This window comes from Sminthopsis crassicaudata, chromosome 3 (assembly GCF_048593235.1).
Source record: "Sminthopsis crassicaudata isolate SCR6 chromosome 3, ASM4859323v1, whole genome shotgun sequence".
Classification (NCBI taxonomy): domain Eukaryota; kingdom Metazoa; phylum Chordata; class Mammalia; order Dasyuromorphia; family Dasyuridae; genus Sminthopsis; species Sminthopsis crassicaudata.
In genome coordinates, this window is record NC_133619.1 from 630,160,287 (window position 1) to 630,183,949 (window position 23,663).

At 39.6% G+C, this 23,663-nt stretch overlaps 1 protein-coding gene across 6 annotated transcripts in view; it reads right to left on the reverse strand.

Annotated features, from left to right (window-relative positions):
• The window catches only part of TP73 (tumor protein p73), a 212,845-nt gene that overhangs the window by 113,207 nt on the left and 75,975 nt on the right, over positions 1 to 23,663 (reverse strand). Inside the window, exon 1 of one of the 6 annotated variants that reach the window (XM_074306472.1) lies at positions 16,591 to 16,930. The exons of the other annotated variants lie outside the window; for them this stretch is intronic. Coding sequence (XP_074162573.1) covers positions 16,591 to 16,629 — 39 coding nt within the window. The 5' untranslated portion in view covers positions 16,630 to 16,930. Of the gene's footprint in view, positions 1 to 16,590; positions 16,931 to 23,663 lie in introns of those variants that run through there. 6 annotated transcript variants of the gene reach the window in all.

Consider the following 23,663-nt stretch of genomic DNA (forward strand, 5'->3'; position numbering starts at 1 on the left):
GGCAAGGCACTAATTGAGTTGCCAACAAAGCCAAAGGCAAAACCCAAATTTTCTGAACGAAGGGAGTTTCTATTCTCCAGGGAAGATACAATAGGTACCCAGATAAGTGAACACAAAGCCAGGAACAAACCAATATAAGGTGGTTTCAGGTTAAAGAGAACCCTGACAACTGTGGAGAACAGAACAGGCCATAAGGAGAGAGTGGTACCTGAGCTGAACTTTAGAGAAGACCATCGAGGAAGGAGTGCAATCCAGACACAGGGCCAGAGGCAGCAGTGAATGTCATATATAACTAGCTATTCCACATTTCAGGGATTAAGGGTGCAGTGCCCCTACAATCTGGAAAATCTACGCAAAGTTTTTGGCCTCTCCTTGTATCAGAGAAGAAGTCTGAATTATTATGGTACTAAAAGATAAAATATGTTCATAATATACACACTATACATATGTTTTATGCATTTCTGAGTGTCTAAGCTTTTTCTGTATTGTCTGCTGCTCTTCACATTTGGTCTGCAACTTCTCTAAAATTCCCATTTAATTTCTTATGCCAAAGAGTGATATATTGATGGGGAAAGTTGTGATGTGACAGGGATAATTACAGAAAATGACTGATGGAGTGGAAAGGACAGGAAGGGGAATAATGTGAAATAAGACCTGAAAGGCAGGTGAAGCCAGATTATAAAGGATTCTGAAGTGTCAAAAGAGGGTATTATATTTATTTTCAAACTATTAGTCAACTAAAAATTTATGAATAGAAAGCTGATATGATTAGGTTTAATAATTCTGAAATATTGCCCTTTCCATAACATTCTCTTGGAAAAGTGTTTCCATATTTTTTGCCCTCTAAGTCTTTTAAGTATCTTATACCCCACCCCTTTGAGAGGAGGGCTTCTTAATCCCTTCCTACTAGCTCAGTCATTCTTGCTTTATTTTGAACCTATGTCTTCTCACATTAGCACAGCACTAAGTATTATGAAATCACAAATGTGACCCTTTTAGAAACAGAATAATTGTGCTACAAAAGGAGCACACAACCAGCCGGAATTTGAACAAGTCAGCTCTGGGCTTCAGTTTTATAAAATAAGTTTTATAAAATGAGAAGGATTTGAGAATCTTCAAGGTCCATTTTAGCTCTAATCATAATAATCTATTGAATTATCTCCAATTCATCTGAGATAGAAAGACAAACAGACAAAAAACAGAAAGTATGTTGTTAGGATTCTTACAAGGTGCTAAAGTCACTGGAATGGATGTAATTGTCTAATGGTTCAGTATGATTGATCTGATCTTACAAGGAGATGTTATGGGCCAGAACTTGAAACAAGTTACTGAGTAGAACTGAGGAGACAATGATTAAATCTAATTTAGCATTGATTTAATCCTACAACAAATAATGGTTTCCTAGGATGAAATAACTGGTGTGCGCTCAGTGGGCAGCATATAAGCAAGAGGCTCTCAGGGCCAAGGAGGACTTTGGGAAAATTTCTCGGGAGATTCAGAGTGAAGATTCATTCCCACTTCAACCTTCATACTGGCTGGAGACATTTGGACAAGAGCTCTCGGGAACCAAAGAGAGAGATAGGCCTCTAAGAAAGCTAACCAGACCCAGGAAAAGATTCAGGATTTTGAAGGACACAATAAAGGATCTGGACTTTAACTTCTGGCTGCATTTTGGGATAATTGAACTGAACTGAAAGGAAGGCTGCCTCAAGAAGCTCCCCCAAGAAACCTGCTCCCAGAGAACAATTACAATTTAGAGAACAGAACATTACAGTATTACGAGTACATAGCTAGAGATAGATGAAGATGGATATAAATATAGATAAGAGAGACCTAGTCTAGGTAGCTAGAGATAGATAAGGATAAATGTAACTATAGATAGAGAAATAAATGGATGAATGGGAATAGCTATAATTACAGATCAAGATGCCTAGAGATAGATACAGATAGTATAGGTAACCAGACATAGATATAGATATGACTATAGATAGAGAAATGGATGGATGGATGTAGACATAGATATAGATACATATAAATAGATATCCAAAAATAGTGATAAATGTAGATTACTAGCTTAAAAAGAGGTGGATAAAGCTAGCTAGCTAGAGAAAAAGATAGGGATGGCTAAAGAGAACTAGATAGCTAGAGATAGAAATATAGAGATAGCTAGCTAGAACTAGAGCTAAATAGATAATAAGAGATAGGAATATATGGCTAGATTATATATATATATATACACATATATGTATGTTGATGTATATATATATATATATATACACATATATGTATGTTGATGTATATATATATATATATATATATATATATATATAGTATAGGTAGGCAAAAGACAGTTGGAGATGTAAGAAATCAATATAGACATCTAGAGCTAGAGCCGTAGAGAACATAGTAATAGAGAGAAATATAGAGATAGAGTTAAATAGAACATCTTCTAGATAAGTTCTAGAGAGAACCTTTTATCTACAGGATAAAAGTAGACAGAGAAAGAGAAATAGACAGTTAGATAGGTATCATTTGGACATAGTTGTTTGCATATTGTCTTCCCTCCTACCTTTTGCCTTTCAATTATTATTTCATTTGGTTCTCATAACACCTCTGTGAAGCAGGTGCTGTTATTATCTTCATTTTACAGATGAGATAATTGATACAGACAGAAGTTAAATGACTGGCCCAGATTCCTACAGCCAGGAAGTTATCTGGGACCAGGTCTGAGCAAAGATTTTCCTATTTCCAGACTCAGTGTGTCACTTAGCTACAAATGCTCCATCTATGATCCCAGAATCCTACCTGAGAGACACCACAGTGAAGTGGGATGTGAGGCTTTGATGTATAAACAGGAAGACTCTTCAAGATCAATGTGAACTGCTCCATTTGGGAGAGGAAGAAACTGAGGTACAGAAAGTAGAAGATAACTTGCTGAAGTTGATGCAGTTAATGTGACCCCTCAGTCTTTCAGTATAATTACCTTAATGGTTAGCAATCATGTACTGTATACATTTAACATGTTTGAATGTGAGTTTTCCTATATAACTGAGAAAAATAATCCACACTTTCCCTTTTTCCAAGGGGGAAAGTACTTCAAGGACAGAAAAGGAAGGGATGTGAAATATTTTGTAAACGTTAAAGTAAGATATGAAACTGTAATGAACTTGACTCTTTTTAACAATGAGGTGACTTGATGCAATTCCAACAGATTGTGATGGAAAGAGCCATTTGCATCTAGAGAACAGACTATAAATTCTGAAGGTGGATGAGACAGCACAGTATTTTCACCTTGGTGGTTGTTTTTTTGCTTTTTTTTTTTTTTTTCTTTCTCATTTTCCCCCTTTTGATCGGATTTTTCATGTGCAGCATGATGAATATGGAAATATGTTTAGAAGAATCATACATGTTTAATCTATATTGGTTCGCTTGCTGTTTAGGGGAAGGAAGTAGTGGGGAGGGAGGGAGAAAGAAAAATCTGGAACACAAGCTTTTGCAAAGGTGAAACTATCTTTGCATGTATATTGATTATATAAAAAGAGAAAAGATAAAACTAAAAAAAAAGTATGATGTGACTACAATACTATAATATGATTATGAATAATTTCCTATTCTTTCCCAGATGTCCCTTCTAAGTTTGAAGACTATGAGAAAATGACAATGCCAGCATCTGCCCCCAAGGTTTCTGGGAAAGCTTCCAGAATCCATGCCAGTCAACTTGTTCACATGGATCTGTTCAGGCTAGTGAATTCCATGAGACCTGAAGCCTTGTGCCATTGCTTAAGAAGACAGAAGATGTGGTCCACCAAGATAGTGTTGATGGCTGGATAGCTGCCACCCAGACGACAAGGACCATCCAGGGGCACCAGGAGCCTGGCATTTAAAACTGACTTCTATTGAAGGTGGATAGATAATTTGAGAAAACATCTGAAAGCTTTTCTGAGCCCATGCCATTATTTTGCATAAAAACTGAGCCTAAGGGAGTAGGTTGATGGTGCAGTAGATTGAGCACTGGTCCTGAGGTCAGAAGGACCTGACATCAAATCAAATCTCAAACACTTAACACTTTTCCAGGCAAGTCACTTATGCCCAGTTGCCTCAATAATAATAAGAATAAACCTGAGGCCTCAGGGAGATGTGGGGACAAGTCTTGTTCAAGACTCTACCTAGCAATGAAAAGATCCAAGATTCGAATCTGATTCAGAACCTAGATATCTTTCGATATTCTATAGCAGTGGTCCTCAGACTTTTTAAATAGGGGCCAGTTCACTGTCCCTCAGACTGTTGGAGGGCCAGACTATAGTAAAAACAAAAACTCACACTCTGTTTCCGCCCCTCAGCCCATTTGTCATAAACCGGCGGGCCACATAAACGTCCTCAGCGGGCTGTAGTTTGAGAACCCCTGTTCTACAGTATATTCATCTACTGCAGTGCTGAGCTCAGGAACACAGCTTCTGTGCCAATCTGGGTCTAATTCTAAGAGACACTGAATGGAGATGAGTTAGGAACATTGCTCACTTGATCCGGATGCTGAGAAAATTAGGTGGATAGTGCCTAAATACCAAAGGGAGGTGGGGACTCCTTTAAAAGGGTACCATGTTTTTTCCTGGTTTCCCTATGGAATGATAATAACCACTGTTGGGTGCTTCCAAAGGCCTTTTCTCCAACCTGCTCTTGCTTGACCTCTCTGTAGAATTTTACATTATTGTCCATCCACTCCTTCTTAAAATTCCCTTCCATGACACTTTGCTATTCTGCATCTTCATCTATCTATAGAGACAGCTAGGTGAAATAGTGGAAAAAGTACTGACTCAATAAAAAAGAAAGATCTGAATTCAAATTTAGCCTCAGATACTTACTAGCTGGGTGGCCCTGGGTAAATCATTTAATCTCTGTCTACCTCATTCACTTTGGTTCTAAAATGGGGAATAAATACCTATATCCAGAGGTTATTGGAAAGATCAAATGAGATAATAACTTGTAGAAGGTGTTAATAAATGTTAATTCCTTTCTCTTATTATTTCCATCACAGAATATGAACACTGGAAGGTTGTTGGCAACCTGAACAAAAATTATTTTACCAGATATCCGGCAAGTGGCCATTCAAGCTCTTCCTGAAGATTTTTGATTGAGAAGAAGCCTGTTAGCTCGCAAAACAACACATTTCACTTCAAGCCATCCAAGACTTTTACATCCTTCATTTTTCATTTCATTGCTCATTGCTCATTTCATATCCCACCTCATCCATGAACCAACCCTGCTTTATCTGCTCCACCTTACACAGAACTCTCTCACCTCCCCATTGCTATTATACCCTTAGTCATTGCCACCCACAAAAATCACAGAATGTCAGGATTGGAAGGAACTTTAGTGACCTTCTAATCTAATTCACAGTTGAAAAGAAATCCTCTTTAGTATTTCCCAAGCTTTACTCGGAGACTTTCAGGATGAAAAAAAAAAACTTACTACTTATAAGAGCAGAATCATAGAATGTCAGGATTGAAAGGGACCTCAGAAGTAATCTAGGTCAAACCACAGATGAAAAATCCTTAGCCTCAACTTGCGAGACTTCAAGCAATGAAGGGAACTCAGTACCTCTCAGGGAAGCTTAATATTCATCATTATTTCTTTGAACAACTAATTACTTAAAAAAAAAAAGCATTCCTGACATTAAACCCAAATGTAGCCCTTAGTAACTTTCACCCATTTTTCTCCATATAATAATCCTTCAGATATCTAAAGAGACTATTAACTTCTTAGCTGTCCACATCCCAGTAGTCTCTTCACCCTCACTTCTTTAAAATGATCCTCCGGAAGAATTCATTCCTCTTTATCATGCTGATTTCCCTCCTTCCAACTTTCTACAACTCATCATTACCCTTTTTAAAGATGAACTCAACACAATATTCTCAATATCGTCTGACTACGGCCGAAAAGAACAAAACGCTTACACGGCCAAGTACTCAAGTACTTGACTTGAAGACACATTACTCTATGTGTCTATATCTTAAAAACTGCTCAATAATAATAGCAGGGCTTTTGCTTCCCTTCTAGACAAAGCCAAACACTCGATCTGGCCAATTGTTTCATGAGGGCACATTGCCGAATATGTCTGTATCTTGGACAGTACTTAGCACAACACTAGGCCTATCGTTATCATTCACTAAATATTTACTCATGGATTCATTACATTTTGACTCTTTTTTTTTTTTTTTTTTTTTTCAAGAGAAGAGAAAACAACACAGGTCAGGCCCATAGATTTAACTTTGAAAGAGACAATTGGGTCTGATCGCATAAGGATTAGCCGTACATTTTCTGGTGGAAATTATCCTACCTCAATCTTTCTGTTCATTGTCTTCTGCCCTCCCTCCGTGGAATAACCCTTCTATGGCTCTATAACCTCCATCCCTCTGGGCAAGAGTTGGCTCGTACCCAAACAGTCTGAGAAAGAGTCTGAGAGAAAGTCTTGTGCTTGCAAGACCTATGAAGATATGGCCCTTATTTTCCTTTTTTAAAGAAAGATTATGAAATGTTTCAAACTCTTGGGCATGTTCAAACTTGGGGCTCTAACCTCACCCAGAGGTAAGTTACTAACAAGTAGTCATGGTTTTATTTTTAAGATAACCCATCCCACTCAAAGAGAGACCTCCATCTCCTCTTGCTTGTTTCCCACAATATCACCAGTATTCTGTGATTAAACTCATGGAAATCTGAACAAGATTGGACTTGTGTTAAAGGGGGGGGGGGAGAAGAAATGTATCACTCTTCTCCTTGAAAATATGCATATGAAACCTTTCCTCCGGTCCCATGACTGAGTTAAGAGTTTGCCCAATAGACACCAAGAGCGAGTGGAACTTTCCACCATCATTCGACACTGGAAGCTGAAGAAAGGTGCCCCCAGCAGCAGCGGCGGCAGGAGCAGCATACTCTGTTCGGAAAGACAGAGACGAGACGTGTGTCTGCAGGACCCCAGGCAGGCAAACTCTGCCGCCAGCTCATTCCCCCTCAGCTTGCACAAAGCGCCTGTGTTTAGGTGATGAGAGAGGGGTATAGATTGGGCTACAGCTGCAGCATCTGCAACGGGACCGAGGGTGGGGAGCTGGCCGGCTTCCGAATCCTAGCTTGGTTGTCCTGGCAAAAAGTACAAAAATTTGGGTTCTTCTACATGACATCTAACATCTTACCTTCTGCTCCCATCCATCTAATTTTTTTTTACTTGTCTTGTCTTGAATAAAGGCGTACAGCAATGGACACGGTGCTGTCGATCTGAAGGAAGGGTGGGGCGCTTTGATATTGGCAAAAGATATTTTCTGCATGTCAAGTATAATGAGAGGGAGAGCAAAAAGAAGGCAAAGGCAGGGAAGAGAAAAGAAGAAGGGAAGGAAGAAGCCCATTCTAAGACTCTGAGAAGTATCAATACATGGGCTAGCTAGATATTAATCGAAAGGTTTAGTTACCCAGAATGCATTGTTCTCCAACCATCCTGAAAAACAAACGACCCACATTTGAAATGTCTATAATCAAATCATAACTGTCCCAGAACACAATGAGGCACTACAGTTTAAGAAGGACAGGGTAGGGAAGCTTAAATAAGAGAACCAGGATGATGAAGAGTCCAATTCATTCTATATGAATATCCATTGACGGAACATGGAAATGCTTAACCTAGAGAAGAAAAAGGTCAGGGTAGAGAGGAAACATAATAGTTCTCATATAAAAGACTGATGTTCTTCTTGGTTCAGGGAGAAGGGGGAGAAACACTAAGGAATTATGGGTGGAAGTTGCAAACAGGCAAATTTAACCTTGATATAAGAACAAATTCATAATAATTAGAGCTATACCAGAGTGGAACAGGTTATTCTGGGAGGTGATGGATTCTCCTCCATTGGAAGTTTTCTAGCAAAGACTAGATTGAATCTTCACTGGAAATCGTGAAGAGAAGACTCTTATTCAAGTAGAGATTAGATTAGATGGTCTCTAATCCAAGATAGTAGTCCTCTACTCTAAGATTCAAGTAAACAGCATTCAGATGCTCATGAACTGGACTTATCTATAAATGGGTTCAGTTGATTCCATCTACCACAGTAAATTCCCAGCACTCCCATCCATCAGTCATGATGTAATCAAATCAATTCTTAAAGGTAGTTTGATGATACAATGGACATTGGCCTTGAAGTTAGGAAAACGTGAGTTTAAATCCTGACTCATACCTTAAGTGTGTGATCCATTTAACCTTTCAGCTTCAGTTTCATTATATATAAAATGGCATTAATAATAGTATCTACCACAGGGATTCAGTGAGGATCAATTACCACAAGTAAAGTACTTAGGAACCCGTAGGTGCTAAGTTTTGAAAAAAGAAGGGAAGGAAGAAGAGGGAATAAACATTTATAAATTCTAGCTATTATTATGATCAATACTTTTTAGATCAGTCATTTCAGCTGTGTTTGAGTTTTAGTAACCCCTATGGAGATTTTCTTGGCAAAGATATTGGAGTGGTTTGCCATTTTCTTCTCCAGCTTGTCTGACGGATGAAGAAACCAAGGCAAACAGAGTTAAATGACTTACCCAAGGTCACACAGCTAGTGCTTACTTGAATTCATGAAGATGAGGCCAGAACTCCATACACTGTGTCATCCCATATTAACCACTTTGTATAATTATTAGTATTACGAAATTTAAGTCTGCTAATTCACTCTGAGTTGGAAGATAGTTTTTACTTTATCTGAAAATGAAAGATTTCTAAGTAAAAGTATATTATATTTGAATCACAAAAGAGAAGAAAAACACTTTCCCCCCAAACAATTTGAAACAAAGATATTTATTAAAGTAAAATTAGCACTCTGTCAGTAGACTCTAGTATATGACTCTATGAGCTTGTTTCAAATAACTGTGAATCATTGAATCAAATTACTTTTGTTTTTAAATATTTTCAGATATATGCTAAGAAAGCAATAAAAATGTCCACAGCCTTTTCCTGAGAGATCTCAGTGCAAGGCATTTATCTCAAGGCGATCAAGGGAAAGAAAGGTCCTACAAACCAAAATATTCCTAGGTTTACTGTTTGTGATAGCAAAGACCTGGAAACAGAGTAGGCGATCAATGTCTGGGGAAAAGTCAAATTAAGTTGAGGTACACGAATGTAACAAAAGATTACTGCCCTATGAGAAACAATGAATAAGAGGAATAGAGAATTCAGGGAAGATGTTTGTGAACTGATCCAAAGTAATAGAACCACCAGGAAAACAATATGTACAATGACTGCAACAATGTAAATGAAAAGAGTAACAATACATCAAAATTGAATGCTGTACAATTAGAATGACTCCTTTCCAAAGAGCTTCTTCACTTCTTTTCAGGAGAGGGGACTATGGGTATGAGATGCTGCATACACTCTCAGATAAGTGATGTGTGGGATAATTTTGTTGAATTTCATTTTTGCTCTTCTTTTTTAATTATTTGTTAGAAGGGATGGTTCTTCAGGTAACAGGGAGAGGAATATATTGGGAAATGAAGATGAAAAAAAATACCTTTTGAAAAAATCACTGGAAGCTGGTAGAAAACGAATTGGTGAGGAGAGAGATTAAGGCTGGGTGAACAATTAGGAGGCTACTGAAATAGTCTTAGGTGGAGGCGAGGCCTTGAACTAATGGTCATTCATCATCCTCTCAAGAACCTCCAATAAGGAGAGAAAGCTAGGTAAGGGAGTAGACAGAGCATTGGACATGGAACTCAGGATGATCTGAGTTTAAATACTGCTCCAGATACTATGGGAAACTGGGCAAGTCATCTAATCTCTCTCAGGCTCAGCTTTGTCAACTGTAAAAAGAAGATGATAACAGTAGACTTAGCTCCCAGGTTTGTTGAGCATATCAAATGAGATAATATTTGTAAGGCACTTAGCATAGTGCCTGGCACAGAGCAGGGGTTTAATAAATGCTTGTTGCCCTCCTCCTTTTCTTATATTTGGAAGGAAGGAAGAAAGGAAGCAAGGAAGGAAGGAAAAAGAAAGGAGGGAGGGAGGAAGGGAGGGAGAAAAGGATGGAGAGATAAAGCAAAGAAGAAAGGAAGGAAGAAAGGTAGGGAGGGAGGGAAAGAAGAAGGAAGGAAGAAAGGGAGAGGGGGAGGAAAGGAGGTGAGGGAGGGAGAAAAGGATGGAGGAAGGGAGGGAAAGAAAAAGGAAAGAAGGGAGAGAGGGAAGAAGTGAGGAAGGAAGGAAGGAAGAAGGAAGGAAGAAAGGAAGGAGGAAAGGAGGGAGAGAGAAAGGAAAGAGGGGAAGAAATGAGGGAGGGAAGGAGAGAAGGAGAAGAAAGACAGAAAAGACAGAGGACAGAGCAGAGACAGAAAGAGCAAAAAACAGAGAAGAGAGACAGAGTGAGATAAAGAAAGAGCCAGAGATAGAAAGAAATTGATGAAGAAAGGGAGAATGGTAGGAAGGAAAAAAAGATAGGGATGCATGGGGAAGAAAGGAGGAAGAGAGACACACAGAGAATGATGAGAGAGACAAAGACAGAGACACACCTACAGAGATAAGAGAAAGACAAAGAGACAGAAAGAGAGGGAGAAGGAGAGGGGGGGAGAGAGAAACAGACAGTGAGAAGAGAGAGAGAGAGAGAGAGAGAGAGAGAGAGAGAGAGAGAGAGAGAAAATATAGAGTGAAAGAGAGAAATAGCCAGAGCCAGAGAGAAATGGAGGAAGAAAGTGAGAAAGGGAAGAAGGAGGAAGGTAGAGAGGAAAGGAGAGGGGGGGGAGAGAGAAACAGACAGTGAGAAGAGAAAGAGAGAGAGAGAGAGAGAAAAGATAGAGTGAAAGAGAGAAATAGCCAGAGCCAGAGAGAAATGGAGGAAGAAAGTGAGAAAGGGAAGAAGAAGGAAGGGAGAGAGGAAAGGGGAAGGGAGGAAGAGAGACACAGAAAAAAACAGAGAAGAGAGAGAGAGAGAGAGAGAGAGAGAGAGAGAGAGAGAGAGAGAGAGAGAGAGAGAGAGAGAGAGAGAAAGAAACACACAGACATACAGAGTAAGAGAATGAAAAAGAGACAGAGACACACATACACAGAGAACAGCCACATTCACTATAAAATAAAATCATTATGTCAGCAGTCTCTACCTAACTAGCTTTCTTTCCTACAATCGAGGGCATAGGAAAGGTCAGAGTAATTGTTTAAATCGCCAACCTTGTAGACAAGCTCCTTCCTGCTCTCCCCCTGAAATTTAGTTGCCTTTCCCTTGTTATCTACTTGCCACAGACTTTTCTGTGTCTGAGCTGTTTCATTCTTTCCTTTGTTCCCCAGTGTCCAGTTCAGTGCCCCGTGGTTCCTGGCGCATAGTCAGCACTTTGCTGGCTGCATCAGCTACAAAGAAAGGTGCTGCCTTTAGAGAGAAGTTAAATCCAGCCTCAGGGACTCCTTGGTTTTTTACCACTTTGGGCAAATCACTTCCTCTCTGACTCAGTTTCCTCATCTGCAAAATGGGGATAATAGAAGCTGCCCAGATCATAAACAAGGATAATAAAACAGGGGTAATAAAAACCTCCCAGAGTTGTTGTGAGGATCAGCTTTTGCAAAGTGTTTTGCAAATCTTTTGAGTATGAGTTGTTTATTGCTGCTAGCTATTTAAGTGCTAGCTGCAATTATAAGTCAACCACACTCCAAAAAAAAAAAAAAAAAAAAAAAAAAAAAAAAAAAAAAACCTGGATCGTGGGGCCTTGGATATTTCAACTTTTGCCACTGAAAATGGCCAAAAGGCACTTGCCTGCAATAGAGAAGGGCTTGGTTGACTCTCCACTCTGATCTATAGAATGGAAGAAGAGTTGAGGTTTCTCTCGGGCCCCTTTTCTCTTTCTAGCCACGTTCTCAAGGGAAGAATGAGTAAGTGGGTATAAATAAACTTCACCCGATCATCTGTGAAATGTTACGTTCCCTGAACTTCTTCAACCATAGAGAGGATACCTTGGGTTAAAGAGCTTTACCAATAAGCAAATTGACAATTCAGATTCAAAAGAGAAAAATATGACTACTATTCATTCAGCGGTTTCAGTCAGTGTTATAGCAAGAGTGAGGGGGAGTAAAGGCGCTGTCCCTGAAATAGAAAGGAATATTGAGGGTATTATCGAGGCTCCCCCCTCCCTGGGGATCACTTCACAGGGCCTACTCTGGATTTACAGAGAAGTGCTTTTATCTCCCTAAGAAGAATGCATTTTTAAAAGGTACCCATAGAGAATCTAATAAAAAAAATCTCACTCCTATTCTGGGGTGCTTTGAAACCTGCTAAGGATGAGTTCCCCTTAAAAAAACCACCCATTGTCTCAAAAACCTAGCACGCTGCTTCATATACCTTGGGTAAGAGACAGAGCAAGGAGCTGTAATTTCACATGAAAAGGGAGCTCCTCACGAAGGAAACGCTCTCCACCAATACAGGTGGTACTCCTTCTGTAACTCCTTCAAACAATTGTTCTAACTGGCACCTTCTTATCAGCTGATAGTCTTAGAGAGCTGCTCAGACTACTGAGAGTTTAAATAATGTATCTACCATGGCACAGCTCAGATGTGTCCCAGGCAAGCCTCAGATTCAGGTCTCCTGGTTAAGTCCAGCTCCCTGGACTTAAACTCCAGGAACTCAACTCCCTGGGGGCTGTGTGCGGTGACACCTTGGCTACACCTTGGGATGCTACAGAAACAATGGATGGACCAGCCAATAAGGTGAAAAGCACACCTACTTGAGATCTTTTCTCTTTTTTCTTTCCACTCTTTTTTTCTCTCTTCTGCCCTTGCTTTTTTTTTCTTCCTTCCTTTTTTCTCTTTCTTTCTTCCTTTCTACAAGCCTTCCTTCCTGCCTGCCTTCATTCCTTCTACCCTTTCTTTCTTCCTCCTAATTTTCCTTCCTTTTCCTTTCTTTTTTCTTTCTTTCTTTTCCCATATTCCTTCCTCCAAACCTTTCTTTCTTTTCCCTTCCTTCCTTCCCTTTCTCCTTGCCTTCCTTCCTTCTTCTAGATATGAGAAAAGAAGTTTTAAAACATTTGTTCTGTGCCAAGCATTATGCAAAGATATTTCTAAATATTATCTCATTTGATAGCTCCAACAGTGTGAGAAAGTCGGTCTTATTTTTATTATCCTCTTTTTACAGCTGAGAAAACTGAGGCTGAGGGAGGTTACTTGGCTAGCCCGGGGTCCCACAATATCTGAAGCAGAAAGTGAACTAAGGGCATCCTGATTCCAATTCCAAAACACCATGGTCTAGAGGATAGAGTGATGAATTGTACTTGGTGCCAGGAACACAGGTACAACTTCAGACATCTATGAGTAAGTCAACCCATAATACAGAAATTGAGTTTTCTCATCCATAAAATGGGGGAACACCAGGTATGAGTCAAATCTGATAAGGCAGGGGTTCTCAAACTACGGCCCGCGGGCCAGATGTGGCCCGCTGGATTATGGCAAATGGACTGAGGGGCAGAGACAGAGTGTGAGTTTTTGTTTTTACTCTAGTCTGGCCCTCCAACAGTCTGAGGGACAGGGAACTGGCCCCGTATTTAAAAAGTTTGAGGACCATTATGATAAAGAATGTCAAGGGTTTTGTCAATCTTAGTGTGTTAAACAAACCTTAAATATTTTTATGATATCCCTTTTGTCTCTGAAGCAAAATCAGGCATTTGGTTAACCTAAAAAATTAGCCTTAATAGTGCTTTTCCACAACACTCCAACAATCATACCCATTGAATGATTAGAATGCTACTCTTGGTTTTAGGACACCTGGATTCGATTCTAGGCTGTCTTAATTAGGGGCAAGTCCAATATCCTACTGCTACTTCGGTTACTTCATCTGTAAAATGGAGATAATAATAATTCACTCTCATGAGACTACGGTAGTCAGTTGGTTAGTACGATTCATGGGCAAGATGGAAACAGGCATTTATATTACACAATCTACCCAGATCTGCTGACTCCAAGTCTACACCCAGAACTAACAACACACCGTCCTGGGCAGTATGACCATACTGCCTCTATGGGAGTCCTTCACATTGGCTAAAATAAAGCTTGGGGTTATTGCTTTTTCCCTATCAGATACCTTTTCAGTTATATCCAGAGTGCTGGGAAAAAAGGTCTTGGTTAGAGACCAGCCCCTGACACTAACAATTCACTATGGACCAGTCACTTAATTTTTCAATAACCTGAGCAAAATATTTAGGACTATAAATTCTAGGTAAGCTGCTAATCGGATTCAATGGAAGGAGTTTCAACACTGGAAGTTCTCTACATGGAAGAACTTCCCAGGTCCAGACTGAAAGGAATCTCCCCAGCACAGCTATTGTAAGGCTAGGGTTTTAGAAGCCTGTGATGCAGAGATGTGAGCTATTTGATATTCACCCCTTCATTATACAAGGGGAAAGCCCACCGATCCGGGAACATGTAGGCCTTAAATCTGCTGCCACTTGGAAACGCCAGTCTGAATGCCAAGAAGGGAGCTCTATCTCTCAGCTACCTCACTGAGACAATTTTTTTTTTCCCCATAAGGAACTTCTGTTTTATCGGACTGAGAAAACTGAATTCAAATGGATGGTGACTCATCTAAAGCCACACCAGAGGTCACACAGTCCCAAAATGAAACTGTTTGTCCCTGGGCGTCACCCACCACCCCATCTCCCACCCTCCTGGCAGCTCTCATTTGAACTAAACACCTGCAGAAACAAAGAATTCCTTGGGGAACTAGCTGCCACCACCCCGGCCTGTTCTACAAATAGGTACAGCCACCACAGGCCCCATGGCGAGGCTCCTGGCAAGCCTTGGGAGTGGAGCCCCAGCTGCCTCTGGGGCTGGGGAAACAAGCAGAGAGAAAAGACAGCATCCTCTAGCCCAATTCTTCCAAAAGCCCCAAAAACTTCCTTACGTGCTGGCTAAGAGAGAAGAAGACACTAGCTAGGAAGGGGACATCACTTTTTTGAGTTTTTAAAAATGGCTTTCTTTATGTTTTTATATTTAAAAAATCACTTTTGAAAAGACCACCTCCACTCAATTCCTCTGAAAAATGGTACAGTCATAGGAATTCTTAACCTGGGACCCAAAAACTTTTATATAAATATATTTTGATACAGTATCTCAAATAATTGGTTTTCTTTCTTCATATTTTATTTCATTCTTTTAAAAATCTTATTCTCGGAAGGGGTTCATAGGTTTCCCCATACTACTAGAAGAATTCATAGCCCCCCCAAATGAGGATATCCTGGGGACCTGATTTCAAATGCTTCTTCCTATACTAACTAGATGTGTGACACTGAACAAGTGCCTTCACCTCTAGCAGTTTTGTTTTCCTCATTTGAAAAAAGGGATATAATAATATCACTTCTGTGACATAATACTTGTGAAGATCAAATGAGATAACTTGTGTATTTTAATAAATCTTAAATTGTTATACATCATAGTTGTTATCATTATTAACAATGAAGAAAATTAGGAAAACCATCCAGATATATTTTCAAGCTTTTCATTTAAATTTGAGTCTCACAAAAATGGAAATGTTTTAAAGGATGTATAATCTACATCAGATCGTTTGCTGTTTTCAGAAGGGGGAAGCTAAGGGAGGGAAAGAAAAAAAATTGGAACATAAAATCTTACAAAAAGAATGTCAAAACTATTCTTACACATATTTGGAAAAATATAATATTTTAAAAATAAATAAAATGAAATAATATTGAGGAAAAAAATTTAGTCTCAGAGGACAATGTGCATGGTGGTGTAGTAGATGGATGGTGAAAAGTCAGGAACCAAGTTCAAATCCCAGTTCCTCTAAGCAAAAATAAGTCCCTGAGATTCTTTCCTCATCAGAAAATGGGTATTGAACTAGATAACTTCTGAATGTCTTTCTAATGTCGAATCTATGATCCTGTGACCAATAAAGTCATTGCAAACTGAAAAATTCTCCACGAAAGAGTATTGTGATGGGAATTCAAGGAGAGACAAGCAAACGTCTCCTGTCACTGGTACTAAATGAGCAAATTCCCCACTGAGGATGCTTCTCAGCTTGGGAGCGGCTGCTGCTCAACAGCACAAGTCAATGGAACAAAAGTGATCTTCGGGGCTTCCCTGGCTTGGAGGTGTCCTCAGTCTGAGGAATCGGAATAGGAGCAGTCTCAAGATAAGGGCATCAAGGAGCAGTATGCAGACCACTGAGCCCACAGAACTGTGGATGTCACCATGAAAGTTACAGGGCAAATTGTAAATCTGAAGGGAATAACCCTTCAGCAGCCACCCAACCTGTTCTACCTCTCCTCCAGCTTTCCTCCATCCCCCTGAACTATTCAAGGAGAAGACCTGGTACCCCCTACACTTTGTTCTCTGTCTGTACCTCAGAATCCATTCTCCTCACACTGGCTTCGGTCCTCTTCGCAGCAGATCATCCCAATCCAAAGACTTAATCTGGATACTAAGTCCCATCTAAGATCAAAGTATCCCACCAAACAACAGCTATCTGCCCCCCAGGAAGAATAACCTTGCTGAACTTAGCACCTTTCAAAGAACCTGAGGAAAACTCAAGTGGAAGGAAGGAAAGCCCGTGGTTTTTTCTATTTAAAAAAAAGAATAAAATAAAGAATACTTACTGTGGTGAAATGCTGCATTGGGTCACTAATGTACAGCATTTTAGCCTTCCCGGGAACTAAACACAACTGAGAGCTTTCCAGCTCCAAGAGGAGGCATGGGGTCAGGGAGGATGGTCAGTGATTGAGGATGAAGGCAAGAAGGGGATGCAGCCTAGAGATCACCTCATCCGTGGCTAGGGAAGCAGGTGCGGAGGATGCTCGGTACATGGGTTGGGTTTGTTGGCATTTTCCCTTTTTTCATCTTCCTTAGTTCTGTCAACTGGCTGCATCTAGCAACAAACCCCACGGCCCACCCCCTTTATTCCTCATGACTGTTCATTAAAGCACAGGGCAGGTTTCAACTTGCCCAATGATGTACTGGACTGCACCAAGCAGGCTGTGGAAGGGGGGGGGGGTGGGGAGCGGCTAATGTAAGGGAGAGGGACAGTACAGGAAACGATAACCTGGCTAATTCGAACAAATCAAAAGTGGACAATCTGATCACTGTTCGATACCACACCCTAGAGGGCCCTAATGAGCAATGGGGAGAGCACCTTCAAACTGGCCACCTGCACGGAAGAGAACATCGGTACGAGCCTGCCGATCCCATCTTGACGAAGAGCCGTGATGACCCTGTTGAATCAACACTAAGGATCAAAGCTAAGAGACACCCAATGAAAGCAGGGCTTTCCCAAAGCCCACCATGGGCACCATCTGCAGTGAAGAAAAAACAAAGACCATCCCACTCCTCTGGAAGTCACTAGACCCCACGAGGGAATTTGATGAAGGGGAAATGAGCACTCCAGGGGAGTGGCCGCTTTTTCAATGGCTACTGTAAAATGGTGTGTGAGATCGAGAGCTCCAGAGACCAGGACCCCATAGCTCCTGCTGAAGGGAAGTCCATAGTTTAGGTCTCCTGGGACAGTCTTCCCTTCTCCAGCTCACTCCTCCAGCAAAGAGGAAGCAGATCTAGAAGAGATTGAATTAAAGCTGCCTTGGCTAGGAACCGAGCTATATATAACCACTGTTCTGAGCCACAGAACAGTGGTTCTCCAAGTGTTACAGAGAATCCTATTGAGGGATGGGTGAGAGTCTGAAACCCTTTCAGAGGATCTACAAGTTCAGAATTATCTTTTATTTTTTATATAGCAAATATCAATAAATATAATTTACATAAACAAAAGCTTTGGATTGCTCAATTATTTTAATAGTATAAAGATACTGAGAACAGAACTTCAAGAATTACTGACATGTAATACTGAGAGAGCCACGAAGGATTAGAAATCAAATCTCCATCTAAAATACACACACATGTACATGTATGTGCATATACATCTATATGTAGAATGTATATATGCACTGTGTGATTGTGAAACATGTATGTGCATGTAGATGTGTAAGTGTGTTGTATGTGTGTATGTTTATGTGAATATGTACATGTGTATATAGCTGTATATATGTATAATATTTATGTAAGTGTGTATATGTATTGTGCATATATTCACTGTGTATATATAGGTGAATGTATATATGCAGATGCATTGTGTGTGTGTATACACACACACACACACACACACACACACACACACAATAATCTAGACAGGGTCCCTGGGGAGAATGGACTGATAGTTGGGAATCTAGAGACCAATCTCTGCTATGGATTGGCTGAGTGACTGTGGGCAGTTTACTTAACTTGTTTAGGCCGTTTACGATGAAAAATTAAGGAGTCCAACTAGATGGTTTCTCTCTTTACTATGTTCTGATACTCTACGTTGTAGAAGTCCTTCCATAGTTTATATTGTGTGTTCTATGGCTTAAGGTTCTTTCAATTGTAATATTCTTTGTTCTAAGAATCCCTTATACTTATAGAATTCAATGTCCTAAAACTCCTTCTGCTTTTGAGATTTTCTATTTTAAATTTCCCTCTGGAACTAACACTCTGTGTTCTAATGTCTCTTCCATAACTATCATTCCGTGTTCAATGGTCCTCTCCTGGGCAAACACTGTTGTCTAAAGTGACTTACAGCTTTGACACTATTCCAGGGCTTCTTCTACCTTGAACATTCCACATTCTAAGGTTCTTTCTATCTCCAATGTCCCAAGCTCTAGGACACCTCCATCTCCAACATCCTATGTTCTAATGTCCCTTCCACCTCCAATATGTCAAGCTCTTTTGCCCTTTCCACTTTGAACATCCTACATTCTACATTCCCTTCCATCTCAATATACTATGTCTTAAAGTCCCTCCCTTCTCAAACATTCTCTGTTCTAAGACCCCTCCCAGCTCTCACATTCTATGACTCTAGAATATTATATGGACACTCCTAACTCCAGTTTTCTCTAAAAGGAAGGTTGCAAGGTTGAAAAATCCAGGAGATGGCAGAGAAAGGTCACAAAAATCTCTTTGGATTCCTTTTCTTTTCTTTCCAGATCATTGCCCATTACTGCCTTCTCGTCACTGGATCCCCTGAGAGCCTCAAACAGCTGTGGCTTAGAACAGTGACTGCCTGGAGCTTTGGGAAGTTGTTACCAGAGGGTTCATCCAAAGAAGATAATTCCTTGGCTGTAGCTGATTTTTCCAGCCCCTTCACACCTTAAGGTTGCCTAGAAATGAACGGGCAGAGGCAGGCATTCAGAGAATCCATGTCCCTCCTCTGTGGGCCTGAGGTTTTCTTTGGTTACAACGCCAGGCCCCTTGACGAGAGGTAAAATAGCTACTCTTCTGTAAGGTAATTGGATACATGGTATAAAAGAGCCCCACCTAACCTGATCCCATGGGTCATTTTCTTTCCTTTTTAAACGTTCGTCCACTAGAGTCTTATACCAATACATTATTATGATATGGAATTGACCTTAGATGATTATAAATTATGCTCTCATGACCTTAGATTTGGGCAACTCAAAGTAATCTGGTTGGCAAAGAAATTTAAAAATGGAGGAGGGGGAAAGGAGGGAGGGAGAGAGAAAAAAACAGAGAGTGAGGGAAATAGGAAGGGAGAGAAGAAAAGTGAGAGAGATGAATGGATGAATAGATAGATGGAGAAGTATATGGATGGATGGATAGACAGAAATAGATACATAAGCACATAGCTAGATAGATGGATGACTAGATAGATGATGGATGGATAGAGAGATAAATGGATAAGTGGATGGATGAATAGATATACAGATGAATAACTGGGTGGATGGATGGATAGATAGATGAATGAACAGATATAGATGGTTGAATGAATGGATAGATAAATGGATGGATAGATAGATGGATAAGTGAATGGATGGTTGGATGGATGGATAGATAGATGAATGGACAGAGATAGATGGATAGAGAGAAAGGTGTTTTGAAAACATGAAAGCACTATATATATGATTGTAGCTATTATTATTTTTTCTTTCTAAATGTTTCAACGGAGTATGCCTTCCTTGACTGTCCTAAGTGAGTAATCTCTTCCTCCTACCATTTCTCAAATTACTTATCTGCATTTACTACTCTCTCCCCTACAATTATTTGTGTAGCTGGCCAGATCCTCCTTCCTTATATTGTGAGCTCCTCATTGCCTATACAAGACAAAGGGCATACCCTAAATGTCCTTTGTTTCTGTATACCTAGCATCAAGTATAATGCCTTATTTATGCTGAATGCTGAATAAGTATTGTAAGGGCGGTTAGATAGCACAGTGGATAGAAAGGTCCCAAAGGCTGACAAAAGAAAAGTGGCAGAAAAGTTATAGAGAAAGTTTCACCATATGGAAAAAAAATCTTCACAATTAAAGCTATCCCCAAGCAGGCTGGGCTGCCTCAGGAGGTAGAGGGATTCAAAATGAGACCAGATGATTCCTTGTAAGGGATGCCACAGAAGAAGTTCTGCTTCAAATATACTTTAGACTAGATGGCACCAGAGATCCCTTCTAACTCATGGGATTTTGTAATTCTGTGAAATGTTCTGAGTTGGACTGAATAAAAAGAAAAATTAATCCCATTAGGGGCTCATCAAAAGTAGTACTACTCATCATCTATCAGTCATAGGTGACAAATAATAAATAATAGAAAACTATGTAGGATGATTTGCAAAAAGCTCCACTCCATGCATAAATATGTTATATGCATTTGTGGATGGATGGAGGAATAGATGGATAAAGAAAGGAATAAATGAATGGATGAAGACATGGACAAATGAATAGATATAAGAATGGATGGAAGGATGGATAAGTGAAGGTAAAGAAAAAGGCTAAGGGAAAGGAAAAGAAAAGAAAGCAAAGGAGAGGAAGGGAAAGGAAGGTAATGAATATATGCATGACATGTATATGTCTATATGCATAAATGCTATATATAGATAGGTGGGTAGATGGATGGATAAATAATTGAGGAGATAAATAAATGAGGATATTATTGGGACTATATAAAGATGTTTCATATCACTATGCTTCATTCATAATAATTGCTTTGTAAAATGCTTCTTGAATGAAAAAAAAAAAACCTAATACTGAGTTTCATCTCACACCCACAGAGTATAAAGATGACTAAAGACAAAAATTAAAAATGCTCTGAGAGACTGTAGCAAGACAGGCATGCTAATGCGCTGTCAGTGGAAATGAGAATTACTTCAATCATTCAGGAAAATTACTACAGAAAAGTCACTAATTCTACACACCCTTTGACCTAATAATATTACTACTGGGTATGTTTCCCAAAGGAATTAAAACAGAGAAAGAGGTCCCATTTATATAAAAATATTTGTAATACTTTTAATGCAGCGAAAACTTGAAACAAAATGAGTGCTTATTGTTAGAGAGTAGTTGGACAAACTGTGGTAAAACCATGAAGTGGATTATTATTATTATTATTATTATTATTACAATTGCATAAAAATAGTGAGAATTAAGAATTTTTAAAAATTGGGGGAGGCATGTATGAACAAAGCAATGTAAAGCAAGTCAAGCAGAATTAGAAACAATTTATATAATGACCTCAAGAATGTAAAAGGAAGCAATATTTGAAATAACTTCAGAATTGTGACTCTGTCAAGCCATTATGAAAAGCTAGTAAACTGAATGAAACTTTGATCTAGTCATAGTGCTACCAGATTCTTAGTCAAAAAAAGACCAAAGAATAAGAAGGGAAATCCCTTATACAAAAAATTTTATAACTCGTTTTTATGATGAAAACAGAATAGGAAAGCAAGGGGATATCCCTCAAATAGGCAACTGTTGAATAAATTATGGTATAGGACGATGAGATCGTATTGTGCTATAAGAAATAATTAAAAGAGATAGTTTCATAGAAATCTAGGAATATTTATTTGGACTGATACAGAGTTAAATGAACAAAATTAAGAAGTAATTTATACAATATAACAATGCTGTAAAAAAAATTCAGGGAGATTTGAGTATTCTGATCAAACCAATGACCCATCACAATTGTAGAAGACTCATGATAAAATATTGTTCTCTCTCTTTCTTCCTCTCCATGTCTCTGTCTCTATCTGTCTGTCTCTCCATCTGTCTGTCTGTCTATTTGTCTCTCTCCATCTGTGTTTGTCTGTCTGTCTTTGTCTCTCTTTGGATTTGGCCAATTCAGAAATTTGTTTGCTTGAATAAATATATCCATAACCAACTTTATTCTTCTTGCTTTCTCAGAGGGGATAGGGGCATGTAGAAGGGAGAAAATGTGGATCTGAATATAAAATACACATGGAATTGAAAAATAATTATTTAAAAGACTTTGAAATTATGATTGATGCTATGACCAGTTGGTGCTTTAGACAAATAATGGTGAAAGAAGCCTCCTGGCTCTTTTTAGAGAAGACATGGAACACAACTGTGGAATGAAATATAAATGTTTTACTTAGTTTTATGTAAATTTCTTGAGGTAAAAGCTATGCCCTGTAATGTCCAACATGTGCTGTCCACACATTAATACACTTTTGATAAATGCTTATTGGGTAAATGAATGGATGGATGGCTGGCTGGATGATGAAGGAATAATTGTTTCCAGTTCCTTGTGTACATAGGTGCTTGTGGAAAAGGGTGTATATGTGTGATGATGACCTTCAAATCAACAAAGATACAGGAAAAAATGGGAAGAGGAAAAAGGGGGAGCATAAGAAACAGAGAAAAGTCCAGGAAGAATTAGACATAAACAAAAGAGACCTTATGTTTGGAAAGGACATAATGCAGAAAGGCTAAAAGCAAAGAAGAGGTAAGAACCTGTGGAAAGGCTGAGGGAAGAGGACATAGGACTACTCAGGACAGGATCAAAGAAAGACCTCAAGAATCACAAGCTGTAATTCTACCCACCATGCAACTCTGGAGAAAGTCCTGGGTTTGGAGTTAGAAGAAATAGTGTTAGGGCCTGGGTCTGGGATTTCATTAGTCTGTGGAACTCCTTCCTTCCCTGAAATTTGGAATTGTAAAAAAATTTCCAGAAAATACCATCCAGAGCTACCCGGCTAATGTATGTCAGAGCAAGTACGGAGTCCTAAGACCTAGTTTTAATCTGCCTCTTTCCTACTGGGGTGATCTTGGACAAAGTGCTTCCGGCCCAACCCTTCCTGCTGCCCCCATACCCCTTTCCCCACATCAGACTTCAGTCTCAATTTTGAAAGGAGAGGCCTGAACTTGATGATCTCTGAGGTATCGCTGGATCCATAATCCTATGAACCAATTTATTTCCTGCTTGGCCCTCAGTCCTGAATTGAAGAAAAGCCTTCCCTTCCTGGTAGTGAATTTGTTCCTTTATAAGCAAGCCTACATATGGCCTTAATTTGAGGGTGGAAATCTATATAATGTGTGTGTGTGTGTGTGTGTGTGTGTGGACACTGTGGATGCGGATATGTGTAACTGGAAAACATCATGGTTAGAACCCCACACCCTAAAAGCAGTGCTTCCTCTAGCTGAGATAACCCGCTGTGTGTGACCACTGACGAGAGGCAAGGCTGATCTGTATGACTAACCATCTGAAAGGGGATCTTTGGCTGGGATTCTCCCACCCTTGCTAGGCCCTGACAAGAGAGGCTGCCAGCTCGGTGCACAGTCTCCATCTTCCTGCTCCTAGCCACCAGCTAATCTTGCTGAAGAGACCAGAGACCAGAAGGCCCT